This window comes from Herpailurus yagouaroundi, unplaced genomic scaffold (assembly GCF_014898765.1).
Source record: "Herpailurus yagouaroundi ecotype Mexico unplaced genomic scaffold, PumYag 28, whole genome shotgun sequence".
Classification (NCBI taxonomy): domain Eukaryota; kingdom Metazoa; phylum Chordata; class Mammalia; order Carnivora; family Felidae; genus Herpailurus; species Herpailurus yagouaroundi.
This window is the reverse complement of record NW_024412376.1, coordinates 20752023-20772149: the sequence shown is the minus strand read 5'-3', so window position 1 is coordinate 20772149 and position 20127 is coordinate 20752023. Positions and strand designations below refer to the sequence as shown.

The 20127-nt window shown below is 39.4% G+C and overlaps 1 protein-coding gene across 1 annotated transcript in view; it reads right to left on the bottom strand.

Moving 5' to 3' along the window:
• Nucleotides 1–19743, bottom strand: part of HPF1 (histone PARylation factor 1) — a 29590-nt gene extending 9847 nt beyond the window's left edge. Inside the window, exons 1-5 of the mRNA XM_040470774.1 lie at nt 19622–19743; nt 15017–15176; nt 12563–12752; nt 11299–11397; nt 2705–2855 (exon numbers count right to left, since the gene is read on the bottom strand). Of these exons, the coding sequence (XP_040326708.1) occupies nt 2705–2855; nt 11299–11397; nt 12563–12752; nt 15017–15176; nt 19622–19669 (648 nt within the window). The 5' untranslated portion in view covers nt 19670–19743. The remainder of the gene's footprint in view (nt 1–2704; nt 2856–11298; nt 11398–12562; nt 12753–15016; nt 15177–19621) is intronic.
• Between the last annotated feature and the right edge of the window lie 384 nt (nt 19744–20127).

Genomic DNA, 20127 nt, shown 5'->3' with positions numbered 1-20127 from the left:
TTAAGTATAAAAAAGGTCATAAAACAGTATTGATAATGAAAGAAAAAGAAAGTGATATAGCTACTAGCTTCATCTTCTACTCAGGCTAATGCAAAACAAAACCATGGGATGGATATATTTTCACATTTTTCATAGATGATTAACTGCACTAATTCTCCATAAAGAGGTATCAATTATTAGCAAAGCACCAGAATCCCAATTTTATTATGAAGACTAGGGTTACAAATTTAGGAAAATCTTGGGCAAGGGTGGGGGATATTCTGATGCGTCAGAATCAGAGGATGGAATGACAGAATGATGTACTCTCATTTTACAGCAACATTAAATCAGTGTACATTTTAAAAAATGAAATCTAGGTATAAAGGTAAAATGGCATATGGCCAATCAGTAAGATGGTGTGGAAAGAAAGCTAAATATGAAAGACGTGAATTTGGGTCTCGGGTCACTTAAGATTTTCGACAGGGAATAAAGCCTCTGTAAACCTCGATTTACTGATCTATAACACAGGATGAGAATTCCTTTGCTGATTTGTTGCAGAGGTCGAATGAGGTAACTCCTAAGGGCTTTGTATTCCAAAGCACCATAAAGTACCATTAAGAATAAAAACAATGATTTCTAGTGTAGCATATAGTGCACTATTATGCCAGAATGGATATATTACTCTCATACAGAAGGACAAAATCACTAACTCACATATATGAGTGGAACTGAATTTTTTGAGACTAGAAACATGTTAATTAAATGAATATCTGACAGCAGAAGTTCTTTTTAATAGACAAGGAACCAAAAAGCAGAATCATCAACCTATTGTATTTGGGAGGATAAAATAATGGTTGTTTTTTAAGTTCTGTTTTTCCCTTTATGTTTTTACCGGCTAATGTTATGGAAAGAAAAACATGTACTAAAAAGAAACCTCATGGGGAAGGGAGCCAGGATAAACATACCTATGAAATTTAAACTCCAATTATATCTTATAGTTATGGAGAAGAATTAAATCTCATTTGAAATAAATTACAGTTGATGGTAGAAAAATAAAATAAGGCTCTGAGGAAAGAATTTATTATAAGCTCTTCTGTCCACAAATATGCAGTATTTAGTCAAGCAAATTAGGAATACATAATTACAAGGCAAGAAATGCTACCGTTCCTGGGGTGCCTGGATGGCTTACTCAGTTAAGCGTGGGACTCTTGGCTTGGGCTCAGGGCATGATCTCAGTTTGTGAGTTTAAGCCCCCATCAGTCTCCTCTCTGATAGGGCAGAGCCGGCTTGGGATTCTCTCTCTCCCCCTCTCTCTCTCTCTGCCCTTCCCTTGTTCACTCTCTCTCAAAATGAATAAACTTAAAAAATTTTAAGGGGTGCCCGGGTGGCTCAGTGGGTTAAGCATCCGACTCTTGATTTCAGCTCAGGTCACGATGTTAACAGTTTGTGAGTCTGAGCCCGACACTGGGCTCTGCCCTGACAGTGCGGAGCCTGCTTGGGATTCTCTCTCACCCACCCTCCTCGTCTCTCTGCCCCTGCCCTGCTTGCTCTCTCAAAATAAATAAATAAACTTAAGAAAAAAAAATACTACTGTTCCTTTCACTCATCAGGTAGGAGAGGCTCCCTATGTAAACTAGGAAGGGAAAATGGCAACATAACATCTTGAAGTAATTTAAAAATACCTCCACTGCAGTGACTTTCATTCAAATGTACATTTTTAGAAATTATTTCTGGTCTCTAGGATTAAAGGAAGAATTGCTGAGACTGCAGTTTAGTGAGTGTAACTTATCTGAGTATCACCCCTGCTGCAGAAGATTTTCAATGACCAAATAAATACATTTAACTACTTAGTTACCAGTACTAGTTTATCCAGAAATAACTAGAACTAAATTTGGCCTAGAACTTTCAGATGAACCGGCCGCAGTAGATAATGCTGGGAGACGGGGGTGCCCTCATTTCACAGTGGTAAATGTCCTTCTTCACCCGAGGTTGTAAGAATAAAATCCTATAGAATTCTCATTTACCCCAAAGCAGAATTCTTCTGTCTTGTCCATTAACTTACTCTGAAATTTCTTAAGTGAAAAACCAAAAGGATTCAAAACCCAGAAGTCTTTGCCACTTACAAAACACTCCACTCACACTGCAGGTGTTAGAAGTGAAGCAAAAGGAAATGCTGATGGGGTCAGTAAGGAAAAAGGAGATAGGACTGCTTATACACACATTTGCTGCAGAAAATGAACAAATCTTAATACACATTGTCTCTCAAAAGGAAGTAACTTTGAACCCTTAACTAAACCACTCTAAGGCAGACCTTTACAAAACTACTCCCCAGAAACACCTTGCACTAAAGCAACCGCCGTTAGCTATTAAAGAAATTTAAGTAAACGCAGTACACAAAGCTGCTTTCACTCAACTGTATGAAATGAGTAACTGGTAAAACAAGATTAAAAGAGTGAGCGGTACTGGCATGAGCTGGTAACCAGAGCAGCACTAGCCCATCCTGGGAAACAATTTCTGAGAACCACCCAAGCAGCCCTGCTCACGGGCTGTCCTCTCTCTAATGACACAGACAGGGCAGCCCCACAGGAGCCCCTGAGGGGGTATCCAGCTCTTCTTAGGGTGGGGCAGGAGAAGAGAAGGCTAATGTGCAGGTGGGAAGGAATCAGGACAGGAAAATCTCTATTAAAAAGCAAAACAGTCTGAGACTGACAGATTTAAACCATACTTTCTTATCTCTCTGTTTCATCTTCATGGTTCTCTGTTCCAGTGAGTACCCCAGTTCTCTGGCTGCTTCTGTGAGTTTTTCATCTATGTTTTTCAAGAGACTAGTTTTCTTTTTATCTGTTACTTCCTTAAGTTTTTTCATCAGAAATAATCTGAAAAAGAAGTAAAAGCCCTCATTATTATTCAGGCCACTGTACTAAGTATACAGATCTTGGGAAGTTAAGGGAGTATGTTAGAGACATCCAATTCCATGCAAGAAAAAGACTGCAGATTACCAACAGTTCTCTCAAATGTCTAATAGATTTCTTCAAGAGAAAAACAATTATTAATAAAAAGCTACCAGTCACAGAAACAGCAAGCATGATTCAAGTCTGCATTGTCTCTATAATGTATTGTCTCTATAATAAAGATAAAAGACTAGGGTGCCTGGGTGGCTCAGTCGGTTAAGTGTCTGATTCTCAATTTCAGCTCAGGTCATGATCTCACAGTTTGGGAGTCTGAGTCCCGCATCACTGCTTGAGCCAGTCTGTCTGTCTCTCTCTCTTGCTCTCTCTCTCTCTCTCCCCCCCTTCCCCTGCTTGTGCTCTCTCTCGACAATAAATAAGTATACATTTAAAAAAAGATATGAGGTATTTAAAAAGTTGACATTAGGGGCGCCTGGGTGGCGCAGTCGGTTAAGCGTCCGACTTCAGCCAGGTCATGATCTCACGGTCCGTGAGTTCGAGCCCCGTGTCGGGCTCTGGGCTGATGGCTCAGAGCCTGGAGCCTGTTTCCAATTCTGTGTCTCCCTCTCTCTCTGCCCCTCCCCCGTTCATGCTCTGTCTCTCTCTGTCCCAAAAATAAATAAAACGTTGAAAAAAAATTAAAAAAAAAAAAATAAAATAAAATAAAAAAAATAAAAAGTTGACATTAGGGGGGCCTGGGTGGCACAGTCGGTTAAGCGTCAGACTACAGCTCAGGTCATGATCTCATGGTTCGTGAGTTCGAGCCCTGCGTCAGGCTCTGTGCTGACAGCTCAGAGCCTGGAGCCTGCTTCAGATTCTGTGTCTCCCTCTCTCTCTGCTCCTCCCCTGCTCATGCTCGCTTGCACGCTCTCTCTCTCTCCTTCAAAAATAAATAAAAACATTAAAAATAAATAAATTAAAAGGTGAGATTAAACCATATTTAAGCCATATTATTGATAATAACATACAGCATACTGCCTTGGAGAAGTGTGGTAGGACACAAGAAAATAGTATATGGATACCAAAAAGGATTTTTTAAAAGGAGCCAGAAGATACTTGCAATACTTAGGATCAGCAGACGTTTTCAAACTGTTACCTACAAATTTGTGTTATGATAAATTTAGAAAATGTAAAAGGCAATAAAAGCTATTTTATAAGCTTATACAAAAGCACAATTCAAAATAATTTTAAAGTATGTGAAAAATATCATACATCAATGCCAGTTAGGGAAATAGTTACGTTTTATCATAAGCAGGTTAAGATTTTGCCAGCAGAGCAAAAGGTTCAGGGTAAAATGCAGCAGGAAGCAGCACTCAGCTGGACACACAACTCAACCCCCTTCCTCTATAGCTACCTCCAGACTCTCAGAAGGCAACTTCCTTCTATTTACTACTAACACCTGACAGTTTGCTATGGGTGTAAAGAGTTTGGAACATTTAGAGTGGGTATTCTTATCCCCATTTTACAAATAAGGAAACAAGCACATAGGATAATCAACTTACCTAAATTCATAGAATTAGTATGAGTGGACTGAAGTGCAGAGAAGCCAAGACCACCAAAAGCATTGTCTTCTGATTACAGCACACATATTACACCTAATGTTACCTTCAATCTTAACCAGCTGTGTATCAAGAGAATGTATTTACATTAACCATTATAAGCAAACTGATCATGTCAGTTCTAGGTAAATCAATCTTTATAGTTTCCCTACCCTGTGTGGCATATGGGCATACAGGCCTTCAAGTACTCTGTGCCACTTGCTTTCATACTTCCATGCACATACTGTCCCCTTGCCTAGAACACTCTTCTTCCCATTCTTTGTAGTAAGTTCTTATGCATTCATCAAGGTCTAGGTAAAATATCCTCACGATGAAGACTTCCACCACTACTTAAGGTACTTAGTATCTGTCTTTTCATACTTAATCACATTATTATGACTATTTCTATATCAGTTTATTAGGCTTTGGTCTCTCAGCTTCAAACCTACTCTCCAATACTTTGCTTTGTGATGCCTAAAGTTGCAATATGCAAACAGAAACAATCACTGTAAACATTTGTACTCTGTTACGTTAAATCCAACGGGATACCTTGAACCTTGAATGAATCTCAGTGGTCTTTGCAAAATACTGGTTCACTAAGTTATGCAGATCTTACAAATATTGAAATTTTTCATTTTATCAAATTCTCTCCATTACAGAAATTGACGATGACACAAACAAATGGAAAGATATTCTATGCTCATGGATTGTAAGAACAAATATTGTTAAAATGTCCATACTACCCAAAGCAATCTACAGATTTAATGCAATCGCTATCAAAATATGAACAGTATTTTTCACAGAATTAGAACAATCCTAAAATTTGTATATAACCACAAAAGACCACAAATAGCCAAAGCGTTCTTGAAAAAGAAAAACGAGGCTGGAGGCATCCCAATTCCAAATTTCAAGTTGTATTACAAAGCTGTAGTGATCAAAACAGCACAGTACTGGCACAAAAACAGACACAAATCAATGGAACAGAACCGAAATCCCAGAAATAAACCAATTATGTGGTCAATTATCTTCAACAAAGGAAGCAAAAATATGCAGTGGGAAAAAGACAGTCTCCCAACAAATTCTTTTACATGCAAAAGAATGATACTGGACCATTTTCTTAGGCCATATACAAAAATAAACTCAAAATGGCTTAAGGACCCAAACATGAGACCGTGAACCATAAAATTCCTAGAAAACAGGACAGGCAGTAATTTTTCAGACATCGGCTGTAACAGTAGCTTTCTAGAGGTCTTCTGAGGACAAGGGGGAACAAAAGCAAAAATGAACTATTGGAACTCCATCAAAATAAAAAGCTTCAGCACAGCAAAAGAAACAACCAACAAAACTAAAAGACAACCTACAGAATGAGAGAAGGTATTTGCAAATGACATATCTGATACAGGGTTGGTATCCAAAATACATAAAGAACTTATAGAACTCAACACCGAAAACACAAATAATCCAATTAAAAAATAGGCAGAAGACATGAACAGATCTTTCCCCAAGGAAGACACAGAGATGACCAAGACACATGAAGAGATGCTCAACATCACTCACCGTCAGGGAAATACAAATCAAAACTACAAGGAAGGGTGCCTGGCTGGCTCATTCGAAAGGGCATGTAACTCCTGATGCCAGGGTCTTGAGTTTGAGCCCCATGTTGGGTGTAGAGAATACTTAAATAATTTTTAAAAACCTACAATGAGATATCGCTGCACACCTGTCAGAATGGCTAAAATAATACAAGAAACAGTGTTGGTGAGGATGTGGATAAACAAGAACTCTCACGCACTGTTGGTGTGTGTTGGTGGGAATGCAAACTGGTGTGGCCACTGTGGAAAACAGCATGGAGGTTCCTCAAAAAAATTAAAAATAGAATTACCACATGATCCAGTAATTGTACTGCTTGGTATTTACCCAAAGAATACTAATTTGAAGGGATATATGCACCTCTATGTTTGTTGCAGCATTATTTACAACAGCCAAATTATGGAACCAGCCCAAGTCTCCACTGATAGATGAATAAAGACGTGGTGTGTGTGTGTGTGTGTGTGTGTGTGTGTGTGTGTGTGTGTGTATACATATAATAAAATATTATTTGGCCATAAAAAAGAATGAAATCCTACCATTTATAACAACATGGATGGATCTAGTGGGTATAATGCTAAGCGAAATAAGCCAGGCAAAGAAAAGATAAATACCATATGATTCCACTCATATGTGGAATTTAAGAAACAAATGAACAAAGGGGGGGGGGAGCCAAAAAACCCCCCCAGACTCAACTATAGAGAATAAACAGTTGGTCACTGCAGGGGAGGTGTGGGGGAGGAGGGTAATATGCAAAGGGGATTAAGAGTATACTTATCTTGATGAAAACTGAGTAATATATGGAATTGCTGAATCACTATTGTACACCTGAAACTAATATAACGCTGTATGTTAACTACACTGGAATTAAAATAAAAAAAAAAATTGTCTCCATTACATCACAATGTGAAAAAATCACGTTAATATTACCACCATCTCACTAAAAAGTCTTCAGGTAGTGAGAAGCAATTAAGCTCACAACGGTGGTTACAAGCTTCCTTAATTCTAATTTTTGCTTTTGAAATCTCAAATTTTATCACTGACAACAAATACAGTCACAGTTGTTTTCTTTGGCTCATTTGAGAAAATGTCTGCCAAATACCCACGTCAGACTATCCAGACTTTGTCAGTCACTCTCTCAAATAAACAAGAAAAGTTCAGCTCCCAACTGTATCTCTTAAGACCGTTTTCCTTGAGATAAACGTTAACATTTGAGGATGCAGAAGTGCTTTCCACGTGCTTCCCATCACATTACACAAAATGTTAAACAGATTGTGTACTCGATGGTAGAGATCTAATATCTTTACTGCTTCATCACTGACATTCTTACATGACATTCGCATTATATTACTGCTGTGAATGACAACTGTAAATCTGGTGCCATTACCTTGATTCCTGTCAAGGCATCATCAGTATTACCCACCATTACCTTTGTGCCACTGATGCAAAAATGACGTATTATCACAAATAGTTTTGACCTCAGAGTCCTCCTAAAAAAGCATCAGGCACCCCTGGGAGTCTACATACTACTGTTCGATAACTGCTTTTCAGGTTCAAACCTGAATATACATCAGAACCTCCTGGGTTAATGGTTAAAAGTACTTGGAGCTAGTGTTTGAAAAATCATTGCCTACAGTAACAAATCCATATGACCCTGTATAGAAAGGCAGGGTGGCAGAGACCATGGGGGCAGCAGGCAAGAAGAAAAAAGATTATTTAACAAGTTGACCCATGATCTATTGGCCACATTTATTCTTTTACTAAGTACCAAATGTTTTACATAGTATTTGTGCCTGCACAAAGTAAGCATTCATCAAATGAATGTTCATTCATTTCTAATGCCCATTTACACTTAATTAAAATTACAGAAGTTGGGGCGCCTGGGTGGCGCAGTCGGTTAAGCGTCCGACTTCAGCCAGGTCACGATCTCGTGGTTCGTGAGTTCGAGCCCCGCGTCAGGCTCTGGGCTGATGGCTCGGAGCCTGGAGCCTGTTTCCGATTCTGTGTCTCCCTCTCTCTCTCTGCCCCTCCCCCATTCATGCTCTGTCTCTCTCTGTCCCAAAAATAAATAAAAAAATGTTGGAAAAAAAAATAAAATTACAGAAGTATAGTTACAGATTACATTTAGATATACTTATAACATGTATTTAAAAAAAAAATATTCCTGGAGTGCCTGGGTAACTTAGTTCGTTGTGCGTCCAACTCTTGGTTCTGGCTCAAGATATGATCCCACAGTTTCCTGGGTTTGAGCCCCACATCGGGTTCCATGCTGACCGTGTGGAATCTGCTTGGGATTCTTTTTCTCTCCCTCTTTCTGCTCCCCACCCCCCAACACTGTCTCTGTCTCTCTCAAATACATAAACTTAAAAAAAAAAAAGTTTAAAAAAATTTCCTGAGTGTTATTCGAGATGTACTGAAGTGGCATCTCTAGAAGTAAGACCTACAGAGCTTAAGGTGAAGTACTCTTAACCATAACTCATGAGGTCCTGATATGCAGTCAGGTTTAAAACCATTAACTAGCAGTTATCAAAGAATGGTCTGAGGACACTATGGGGTCCCTGAAACCTTGCAGGAGGACTTTGAGGTCAAAACTATTGCTATAATTATTTTAGAGAAAAAAAAGAGAGAGAAAAAAAATCATTCTTTTTTTTAAGTTTGAGAGAGAGAGACAGAGAGAGAGAGAGACAGAGAGAGAGGAGAGAGCACATTCATGGAGGGCAGGGGCAGAGAGAGGGAGAGAGAGAATCTCAAGCAGGCTCCTTGCTGTCTGCACAAAGCCCAGTGTGGGGCTCCAACTCATGAACAGTGAGATCATGATCTGAGCCAAGATCAAGAGTCAGTCGCTGAACCAACTGAGCCACGCAGGCATCCCAGTATTAAAATTCTTTAATCTTTACTAATGTTTGGTGGCTGAATTTGCATCTCTTTGGTATTAAATTCTGCACAAAGAGAACTAGTTTCCCTGAGCATAAAAATAATGTTTATTACAAATAGTCTTCCTTAAAAAGATCTTACTCAGGCTGATAAAGAAATAAACTAAGTGCACTGATTAGTTGATTTAAGTAAAGGAAGGTGCCAAAAAACTAAAACAGTTATAATACCTGAAAAATACTTTAACCTTTTACTTCTAAATTGAGATAAATTATTGAAGGTAGAAAACGTTCTTTGTGTGAAATAACATTAGGTACTCAAAGAGTCCCTGGTCTTCACCTAAATTATACAATTGTCACCAATTTTTGTTTCCTTTTTGGTGTTCTCCAATAAGCTAAAACAAAACAAAACACCAAACAAAAAACCCCACAAAAACCAGAACAGTCTTGGATTATTTTACCACTGTATCTTTCTTTTTTAAAAAAGAATTTTAGGTGATGAGGCACCTGGAGGGCTCAGTTGGTTAAATGTCCAACTCTTGATTTTGGCTCAGGTCTTGCTCTCATAATTTGTGAGTCTGAGCCCCGCATTAGGATGTGTGCTGACAGCACAGAGCCTGCTTGGGACTCTCTCTCCCTCTCTCTCTGCCCCTACCCCATTCACACCATCTCTCAAAATAAACAGACTTTAAAAAAAGATTTTTACTAAGACTAATGAAAAGTCCTGCATTTTTGCATGCCAAATTATTTGTAGAATGAATAAATTATTTATGCAGCATCTACTGTGGGGCAGGTACTGTGCATGATGTAAAGCCTCCACCCTCATGAAACTTGTATGTTAATGCGAGACAGGTAATAAGTAAATGGCAACAGTTTCTAATAAAGATACCACCAATTTAAACTGAATAATCTGAAGAGTTTAAAAGAATATATAAATTGTAAATAACAAGAAACACTGTGGAAAAAACTGGGAGGTATCAGAAAGACAAACAGCTTTTTTCTGACATCCACCATATAGTTGCTCTTTCAGATATACCAGTATGCATGCAGCAGTCTAGAGAGGGCACCTGTTGACTTAGTTTGAATTGTTTACTGGAAATTTGCACTACTGAGTCACAGGGAATAGAAGTCTTTTCAAGTAGGGTATGAAAAGAGGTCACACAAAACATGACCTATTTATATGGAAGGTGACAAAGATTGCTTTCTTCATTTTATTACAATGTAAACTGCACAGCTGCTGCCAGACAGCTTCAAATCAAGTCTGTGGCTGGCACAGTATATTGGACTGGCTCACGCAGCTCCATTCAAAGCCCCTTTCCCACAAGAGCTTGCTACATTTCCCACACTACTCTTCAGCTCCGGCTCCACAGGAGGCCTAGCTCCTCTCAAACAGATACAATTCCTTGAAATCTGAAAGGCAGAACAGATAGCAGGTGGAAGCTGTGCGTCTGTTTCCAGCAGTGACTCATTAGAGGCATCAGACTATTCAGGAGCAGCCACAGCTGAGATGTCGGTGCCTGGTCTTCAGCTTCTATCTGGGCTGAGAGGCGGAGGCAGGGCAGCCCTTTTACTCCCACAGGTTCAATCACAGACAGTGACTGACGAGAACGACCTGTGGCAGCAGTTCTTGACCGCTCCCCAACAGCGGCACAGCTATAAACTTCACTGCTGAGCCAGCTCTGCCACACAACTGGCACGTCTGGAGGCTCCACTGGCCCTTCCAAAAATTTTATGAGCACCTGACTTTCTTTTCTTTAATTCCAGTATAGTTAACGTATGGTGTTATATTAGTTTCAGGTGTACAATATAGTGAGTCAGCAATTTATGAGCACCTGCTTTTACTGTATTAAATCTTTGAACTGTACACAATGGGTTCTTTTAATGAACTCTTAGTGATGGTGTTTAAAATAAAATGCCTAAAAATCTTTTGATTTTGCCATGGGACTAATGAAGTCAAGATTAGATAATATTTTTCTTAAAGTAATTTGTTTTATAAGATGGGTACTTTTTTGGTGAAAAGTAGCCAAATAGAAGTGTGGACACGTGTCTGACTTCGGCTCAGGTCGTGATCTCACGGTTCATGGGTTTGAGCCCCGCATTGGGCTCTGTGCTGACAGCTCAGAGCCTGAAGCCTGCTTGGGATTCTGCATCTCCCACTCTCTGCCCCTCCACTGCTCACAGTCTGTCTCTCAAAAATAGACATTAAAAAAAAAAAAAAAAAAAGTGTGGATAAGAATATCTGCAAACATCATGGAAGTGACCTCTTGAAATCTAAAATTTTGTAGTTACCTCAATGTGCCTCAGTGATGGACTGAGACAGTACAAAAAGTATAAACAAATATTATAAACAGGAGAAGGATTAAAAAATTTTCTTACTTGACCGCAGCAAACACATTATCTCCACTTTGAACAATTATGCAGTTTTTCTTTGCTTCATTTGTACCAACATATACAGGAAGTTCATCAGGAGAATCCCTGTGTAAGCAAAAGATATTAAAAATTTAGTTGCCCATCATTTATCAGGCAAATAGAATTTTAGACCTATAGACAATTTATGTCTGCAGGTTTTTAAGAAATTGGGACAAATTTGCCAGGTTTAAGCTCTAAGTTTCTTAGGAATATCTCCAATAAATCTTGCTTATATAACAGATTTAAAATTAAAATTCTTAGGACCTCGTTACTTTTATATCTAAATACAAAGAAAGGGGGAATAAGGCCTGTCAAAAGTAGGGGAAATTACACACAATCCTCTCTACCTTAGTTTTATAGTCTGTGAAAAAAGGTAGAGAAACAAAAACAAACAGGACAAGCAGAATCATAAAACATGAGAAGGAAAGGGATACAATTCATACATATAATCAAATCATTTTACTTTACAATAAAGGATACCAATACACAGCAATGAAGTGACTCAGCCAAGGTCCTAGTAAATTAATGGCAAAGCCAGAAGCAGAATCTATGTAACCCAATTCCCAGCCCTTTGTGCATTCTACAGTACCACACTTCTCACTAGGCAGGTTTCCTCTACTTCCTGTATTATCCCACAGTCGATCTTCAAACAGCATCTCTACTGATAGAAGTGGCCAAGGTATTTTTTCTCTCTCAAGGTACTTCTATTTCTTAATAGTCTAAGCATTTTGCATATCCATTTAATCCTTTTAACATTCCCATTAAGTATGTACAATTATTATCCTCATCTTACTAGAGGAAACTGGGTAAACAGAAACTGAGTCATAGAAAATCACAATCATTAAAGGTGGCTGGCACATGGTCACTCAGATAATAGAACCAGTCTGACTCCATAGCACATTCTTATTTCTATGGCCCCTGGAAGCACAGGGCTAATTTAAGCCATGACAGCTGCTCTAAATTAACTTTCTTGGGCCACAAGAGTGTTTCTGAACCCAAAAGGTAAAAAAGTTTATAACCACAAAGGAAAAACCAGTGAGGTTCAACCCTGAAGAATTCACTCATCTTAGCGTAGGCTACAATGATATTATCAAGAACATTAAATGCCTATGTATCCACCAAAAAGAGGAAAACATGCCCTTCACCTTGAGTCCAGTGAATGTCTACTTATATTCTTATACTTATGTATACAGCCCAGTAGCTGTATTTTACAGAAGAAAAGATCCTTTACCTGAAATACCCCATGTGGAACTGAGTTTTATTATCTCCAATAATAATGGTCTGGAACTCAGGAGGATCATAGTAAAATCTCCAGTGAAGGTTAAAATTCAGGTTTGCTGACTTTTTCTTCATTTTATGTTTTCCGGCAAGGATATCATAAGGACCCACTAATCGAAGTCCAAGGCTTGTGGAAAGTGAATCTATAAAGTAAGTAAGTTTATTGAGACAATAACTTTCTGAAGGCAGACAGGAAAGGCCTTTCATTCGTAAACTATTTCTAAGAAATTTTCTTAAAAAAAAAAAAAGCTTCTAAAATCAAAGAGCTTCAGTTACATTTGAAGACATACATAATGAAAAATCAGAGCAATGAAAATGTGGCACTCACATTTAAGATTCTCTCTTAAATTTACAACTGATTACATTTCAAACATTTCTGCTGTCTCTTATTTTAGACAAAGCCAGACAGTTTTGTATTCTCATGGGCATATTAGAGCTTCAAGTACTTACATTGTCTCATTACTATGTTGTTATTAGCCTAAAATGTTTGTAGCATACCCATATTAAGGAAGAAATAAGACGGTCAGTAAGTGAATGTGCATGGAGGGTAAATAATTTATTTAATAAAAAATATATTTAATGAAAACATTTCCTTTCCCTTCCTCCTACACCTCAGCCAACTATCACTCTCAATTCCCTTGCCTTTGGCCAACACTAATTCTGGATGATTACATCTCTTCTCCAACCACAGATCACAAAGGGAGAATGCTAAATAAAACCAGTCAGTGTGCATGTCAAACATATCTTTTTATATCAGATGGGTCCTTGTTGCTTCTTTAAGAGAGAATAAGCACTCCAGGCAGGACCTGGATATGCAAGGAGATGGGGATTGAGAGAGGAAGAAAATTCTTGGAAGAGGTGACAATACAAATAAAGGCATAGAAACAGTTTATTCAGAGGGGAAAAATAGTTCAGCTTATTTGGAACTTAGGGTAGCATACACTGATTTTTTTTTTTTTTTAAGTTTATTTATTTTGAGAGGGGAAGAGGAGGGGCAGAGAGAAAGAGATGGAGAGAGAGACAGAATCCCAAGCAGGTTCCATGCTGACAGCTCGGAGCCCAATGCGGGGCTCGAACTCAAACTGCAAGATCGTGACCTAAGCTGAAATCAAGAATGGGACACTTAACCAACTGAGCCACCCAGGTGTCCCTACGCTAATTTTCAAAGTAACAAAAAACTAAAGTTATCCATCTTATTAGCCAGTCATAACAAGGTTAATAGTCTGATATACAATAACAATGTTTTCCTCCTTCTATGAACATACAGATATTTTAAAGACAATCATGCTGTTTTATAATGGTTGTTTTCCATTCTGTCCTCAAACTTTCTGAATATTTTTCCATGCTATCAAAATTTTTTTCCTAATCTTTAATAGCTTTATGATATTCCATTATTGAGACATTAACCATTTCTAATTTTTTTTACTCCTCTAAACAATATTTCAGTGAACATCTTTGGTAATACACGTTGTACAATCATATTTTTAGAAAAGTTGCTGCACACTTTAAGTGTTTTGCTATATTGCCAAAATGGTTATCTACCAATACACATTTCCATCAGTAGTATACAGGAGTGCTTCTTTCCCACCTGTTAAAACATGTAAACAGCACAAAATGGTGAAGAGTAACTCTGTCACAATTATCAGTTTTTTGTGCATTCTTTCACAGACGGTACATAAGCACAGAGAAAGTACATAGGAATACGTGTGTCCTTGACTTCTAAAAAATATATATGAACGGGATGGGGGGGGGTCACCTGGGTGGCTCAATAGGTTAAGCGTCTGACTGTTGATCATGATATCACATCATGATCTCACAATCTGTGAGTTTGAGCCCCGTGTCTGGCTCTGTGCTGGCTGTGTGGAGCCCGCTTGGAATTCCCCCTCTCTTTCTGCCCTTTCCCTGCTCGTGCTCTCTCAACATAAACGTAAAAAAAAAAAAAAAAAAATACAAACGGTAGCATACTCTACACATTTTTTTTTCACCTGACATATTTTAGGCACAGTACTTTATTATATAAAATCTACCTTGTTCTTTTAAAACTATGAATATCCATTGATAGATGTGTTACTGTTTAAGCCATTTCCCACTTTTGTTTCAATAAATTTGATTGAAATGAACATTTTTAGTTCATCTAACCGCCAAGTTCCTAGAACTGCTAAGTCATACTAAAACTCCTGCAACAAATCAAAGTACTTGTTTTCCTTTAAACCCTCATCAAAGCATGTTGTGAAATTATTTACCTTTGTCAGTATAACAGGGGATAGTCACATATTATAGCCTTATTTTTCTATTTCTTAGAAATATCTTTGAAAAAGTTCCTTTTCTATGAACTGTTTAGATCCTTGCTCCAGTTTCCTACTATCTTTTCCACTCGGAGAAGCAGAATGATTTTGGAGCAACTCACCAGCTGGCTTTTCAGGATCAAGCTCTTCACAGAACTTCCAGAAGTGATAGAAATCTTCAGGCAGAGAAAGCTTATAATGATTTTCTACTTCTTGTCGAAGGTCACTGGAGACATCAGCTTCACAGGATTTACTCTTCTTCACATCAACTGTGTTTTCACACTGAAAGTCAGTATACAAAACTTTGTTTCTCCAAAAGTAATTTTGGCAGCTTTCCTTGCATAACAATATTGCTCATTTCTGTTCACCCAACTCTGAGATATACATTTTCCTTAAAACTCTACAAATGGTATTTCTGAATAAAATCTAGAGATTCTTTTGGGCTAAGAAAAAAGGAAAACAGTTTATAATATACAGCGGTCAAGAAGGATACACACAGTAAGTCTTTAAGTATATTTCTCTAAGATAATGGAAATACAGAAAATAAAAAAAAACAAGTATAAAAGGTAAAGAACAGGAAGGGGAATAAGGAATAGGAAGGTTTTGCCTTCTTTGGGTAAATAGGTCATCATGCCCTTTAAGTAGATTCAGTGATCACACCGGAAGCCAACTGCAGAAATAACTAGACAAAAGGGGATTTACTAGTTAAAACATTTCAGAAAAAGGTCTTTAATACCAGGACTAAGTTATGACACTCATCTTTTAATATCCCTGCAATATGGTCATTATGTAAGTATGGTAGGTTTTATAATGCCTACTTGATAAATTTCCATAAAGGTTATGGTTAGTTGGAGGTTATGCTTAGTTGAAGGTTACGTATCTTTAGTTTTCTCAGTAGTTTTTTTCTTTCTAGGAACCTCGATCCTTTCTTTTGGGATTAAGTTTCTTTTTATTCTTCCTTTCCACCTGTATCAGTGCTTTTCAATTAGGAACGATTTTGCCTCCCAGGGGACACACTTAATAGTCATAAATTTAGGATAGGGTGCCACTGACATTCAGTGGAATAGAGGCCAGGGATGCTGTTAAGCATTCTACAATACACAGGGTCAGCTCCCTCAACAAACACTTACCAGGTTCAAAATGTTCATAGTGCAAGGCTGAGAAATTCTAACCTAGACATTTCTCAGATTTTATTTTCCCAGTAGGCTCAAGTTTATTGATGTTACTTTATGTATCAAAGTCTATAAAATTTATTTATGAATCAGTTGACACACACAAGAATGTTCTTGGGTCGGCTCAGTCGGTTACGTGTCCAACTCTTTATTTCAACTCAGGTCATGATCTTACAGTTTGTGAGTTCCAGTCCTGATGGGGCTGTGTGCAGCCTGCGTGGAATTCTCTCTCTCTCTCTGCCCCTCCCCTGCTCATGCACAGACACGTACTTGCTCTCTCAAAATAAACATTTAAAAAAAAGTTCTTGATAGTGCTGTTTCTAAGAGTAGGAAACGCAACAAATGAAAATGCCTATTGACATGAGGATGTAAGGTTATAGGATTTCAAACAGTGGAATATTCTGCTTAGTGAAAAGAAAAATATAGCCACAGAATATAGATCAGTCTTAATACAATGTTGAATGAAAGAAAAAAGCCCTTGAAGTTTATATGCAGCATGATAGCCTTTTTATGACACTCAAAAACAATAAATAAGTTTGAGATAAAGCTATAAAAAGAAGACAAAATATAAAACTGAGGATGGTAGCTACATAAATGGGGGTGACAGGAAGCCAGGCAGAAAAGATAGATGATGAACACAAGTATAGCTATTGTGTTTTAGTTCTTGGGTAGGGCAAAGGGTTCACAGATATTTTTTATATTATTAAATAAGGTAAAGAGGACCATGCATTGACCAATAATTTTTTTTTTTAACGTTTATTTTTGAGACAGGGAGAGACAGCATGAATGGGGGAGGGTCAGAGAGAGAGGGAGACACAGAATCTGAAACAGGGTCCAGGCTCTGAGCTGTCAGCACAAAGCCTGATGTGGGGCTCGAACTCACGGACTGCGAGATCATGACCTGAGCCGAAGTCGGATGCTTAACCGACTGAGCCACGCAGGGGCCCCGCTCATAAAACAATTTAAATTGAAGAAAAAGGCTATTGAAATATGCATCTAGGAGCACCTGGGTGGCTCAGCTGGTTAAGCATCTGATTTCAGTTCAGGTCATTATCTCATGGTTCATGAGTTCTAACCCCACCCTTGGCCTCTCTGCTGTCAGTGCAGAGCTCGATTTGGATCCTTTGTCCCCTGTCGGCTCCTCCCTTGCTCCTGCACTCTCTCAAAAATGAATAAACGTTTAGGGGTGCCTGGGTGACTCAGTCGATTAAGAGTCTGTCTGACTCTTGATCTCGGCTCAGATCATGATCTCATGGTTCATGAGCTGGAGCTCCACACTGGGCTCTGCACTGGTCAGCATGTAGCCTGCTTGGAACTCTGTCTCCTTTTCTCTGCCCCTCCCCCTCATGTGCTTGCTCTCTCAAAAGAAAAATTGTTTTTTAACGAGTAAGCATTAAAAAAGAAAAGAAGGGGTGCCTGGGTGGCCCAGTTGGTTGAATGTTCGACTCTTGATTTTGGCTTGGGTCATGGTCTTGCAGTTCCTGAGTTCGGGCCCCACATCGGGCTCCATGCTGACAGTGTGGAGCCTGCTTGGGAATCTCTCCTTCTCTCTGCCCCTCCCCTGCTTGCTATATCTCTAAATAAATAAACATTTAAATACATTAAAAAAGAAATATGGATGCAGAAATGAATGTTGATAATAATAGTAAAGATAACAATAAAAACAATAATAATAAATGAAACTTATCATGCACTTACCATTTGCCAAGTCACTGTTCTAAGCACTTTCTATAAATTAACTCATTCAATCCTCACAATTGCCTTATGAGCTAGATACTATTATCCACATTTTACAAATGAGAAAAATGAAGTAACTTCCCTTACGTCCCTAACTGAAAGTAGAACGGTTAAACCCAGATGAGCTGGCTCCAGAGCACAGATTCATCCACTTTATGCTGCTTCTCCAATTACATACAAAAGAGTAAGAACATATGGGCGCCTGGGTGGCTCAGTCAGTTAAGCGTTGTACTTTGGCTCAGGTCATGATCTGGCAGTTCGTGAGCTCAAGCCCTGCCTGGTCTCTGTGCTGACAGCTCAGAACCTGGAGCCTGCTTCAGATTCTGTGTCTGCCTCTCCCTCTGCTCCTCCCTTGCTCAAGCTCTGTCTCTCTCCCAATAAATAAATAAATTAGGAACATATCAAGTCCTGACCTATCCCCCCTTATGTTTTCACAGCAGTCTTTGGTTATGCTTTCAAAGACTGGCTCAAACTTAAGATGTTAGAAAGAAAAGCCTTAATCTACCTTGCTGAAAGACAGTTTTGCTTAATGGTTAGGTTGCCTGGGTTGACTCTGGACTCTTCTGCTTTCCAGCTCTGTCACCTCAGGGAAGTCATTTAACCTGTGCCTTATTTTCTTATCTACAAAAAGGGCATGTAATACCTATATCACAGGTTTGTTAGGAGGAATAAGCTGTTTGTGAAAATACACAGTAGTTGTAGCAGATAATAAATACTAGCTATTACTGTTAATTATGGTCTCTATAAATTCATTTTCATCTTTGTTTTATTTCTAATACTATCACTCAAAGCAGTTTATAGCACCTTCAATGGGAGATCAAGATTTTTTCAGCTTTGTCTTACCTCACACACTAATTTAGTAACCTCAAATCCCCAATAACTAGAATTTAGTGCAGCTGTCCTCTTCATTGGCTACACTCATCCTTTACCCCTGTGTTCCTAGAAAGCATGACCCAATATAAATAATGCTCAGGCCCTCTAACAATTAAGCGAACACTGTCCTGCTTTATCCAGTTTATAATCCAGAGGGAGTCATTTTTCTGAAAACTTTCCTTATCACAATGACATTTCTTTCCTGCCTGAGTCTCCTAATTGCTACAGCAGTAAGGAACTTCTGAAATCGAAGAACAGGATGAGAATTTGCATTTACTTTATGCCCCGTCCCGCATTAGTGCCTTTATAATCAGGTCCCTCTTTCCCATCTACCAGACTCCAGTCAGGCAGAACTCCGCTGTGCCCAAACATCCTCTACACTTATTTCTCTCTTATTTCTTATCCCTTATTTCTCTCTCTGCCTTAAAAAGCCATTTCCAGGTTAAGTTGCCCTAAAAGATTTCCTTAACAACCTCCTGGGACTTAGATCCTCCTTCAATGTTTCCCCAGCACTTTCTACGCAGCAGCGTTACAATACCAAACAACAGAAAAAGTTAAAGTAAAATGTTCATTTGTGCCAAGTTGGGGGCCATACATGGGGGCAGTGGCAGCATGATTCATCCTGAAACCGCGGCGCCCGGGCAGAGCCTGGCATATAATCAGTTTCCAATCAACATGTTGCTGACTGAACGACTGAACCACTGGTTGTCTTACGCGGCTTCCCCCAGGAACCGCAGCACCGGGAGAAGCGCACAAGAGGAGACAGGACTACTTCTCTGGTCCAAACCCCAGCAGAGCGGGAAATAGCAGCCAGTGGCAGACAGTCGTTCCCAGGCACACAGCAACCACTCAATGACCACTGGAGAAATGCAATGTGCTGCCCCTTGGTGCCCTAGCTATTACCCAGAGAGCTCGGCAGAGCTCACACACCCACTGTGGCAATACCTGCTGCCCCTCCCCGCCGGGTCTGCGTTTCCCGCCGCCGCCGGCCATTCTGTAGTCGCAGTGCCTGTGGGGTCCCGCGTCCCGCCGTTGCTTCCGAGCGCCGCCAACTGCTTCCGGTTCAAGAGACACCAATCAGAAACCCTGTGCTGCCAGGGCCACGCCAGAGGGAAAAGCCTCCGCCGTTGCCCCGCCCCGCCCCGCGAGGCCCCAGAGGAGGATGGCAGAGGCTCCGCCCACTTTCCCACCGGGCACGGGGGGCGGTGCCGCTTAGATCCACCCTTATTGCCTCGCCGCGCAAGCTGCTGTCGCGCAGACTAGCTGCAGGGATGCTCCTGAGACTCCAGTGTACCGAATTTGGATCCGTTAAGGTGATCCGGACTTCCTCTTTAGGTGTTTACTAGTGTCAAGGCTGGATGTATGGCACTGCCATCACCCAAACCCTCGTTTTTCCTTGATTTATATTTATTTAAAGCATTGAATGTTGTCTTCCTCTTTTCCATCTCTCT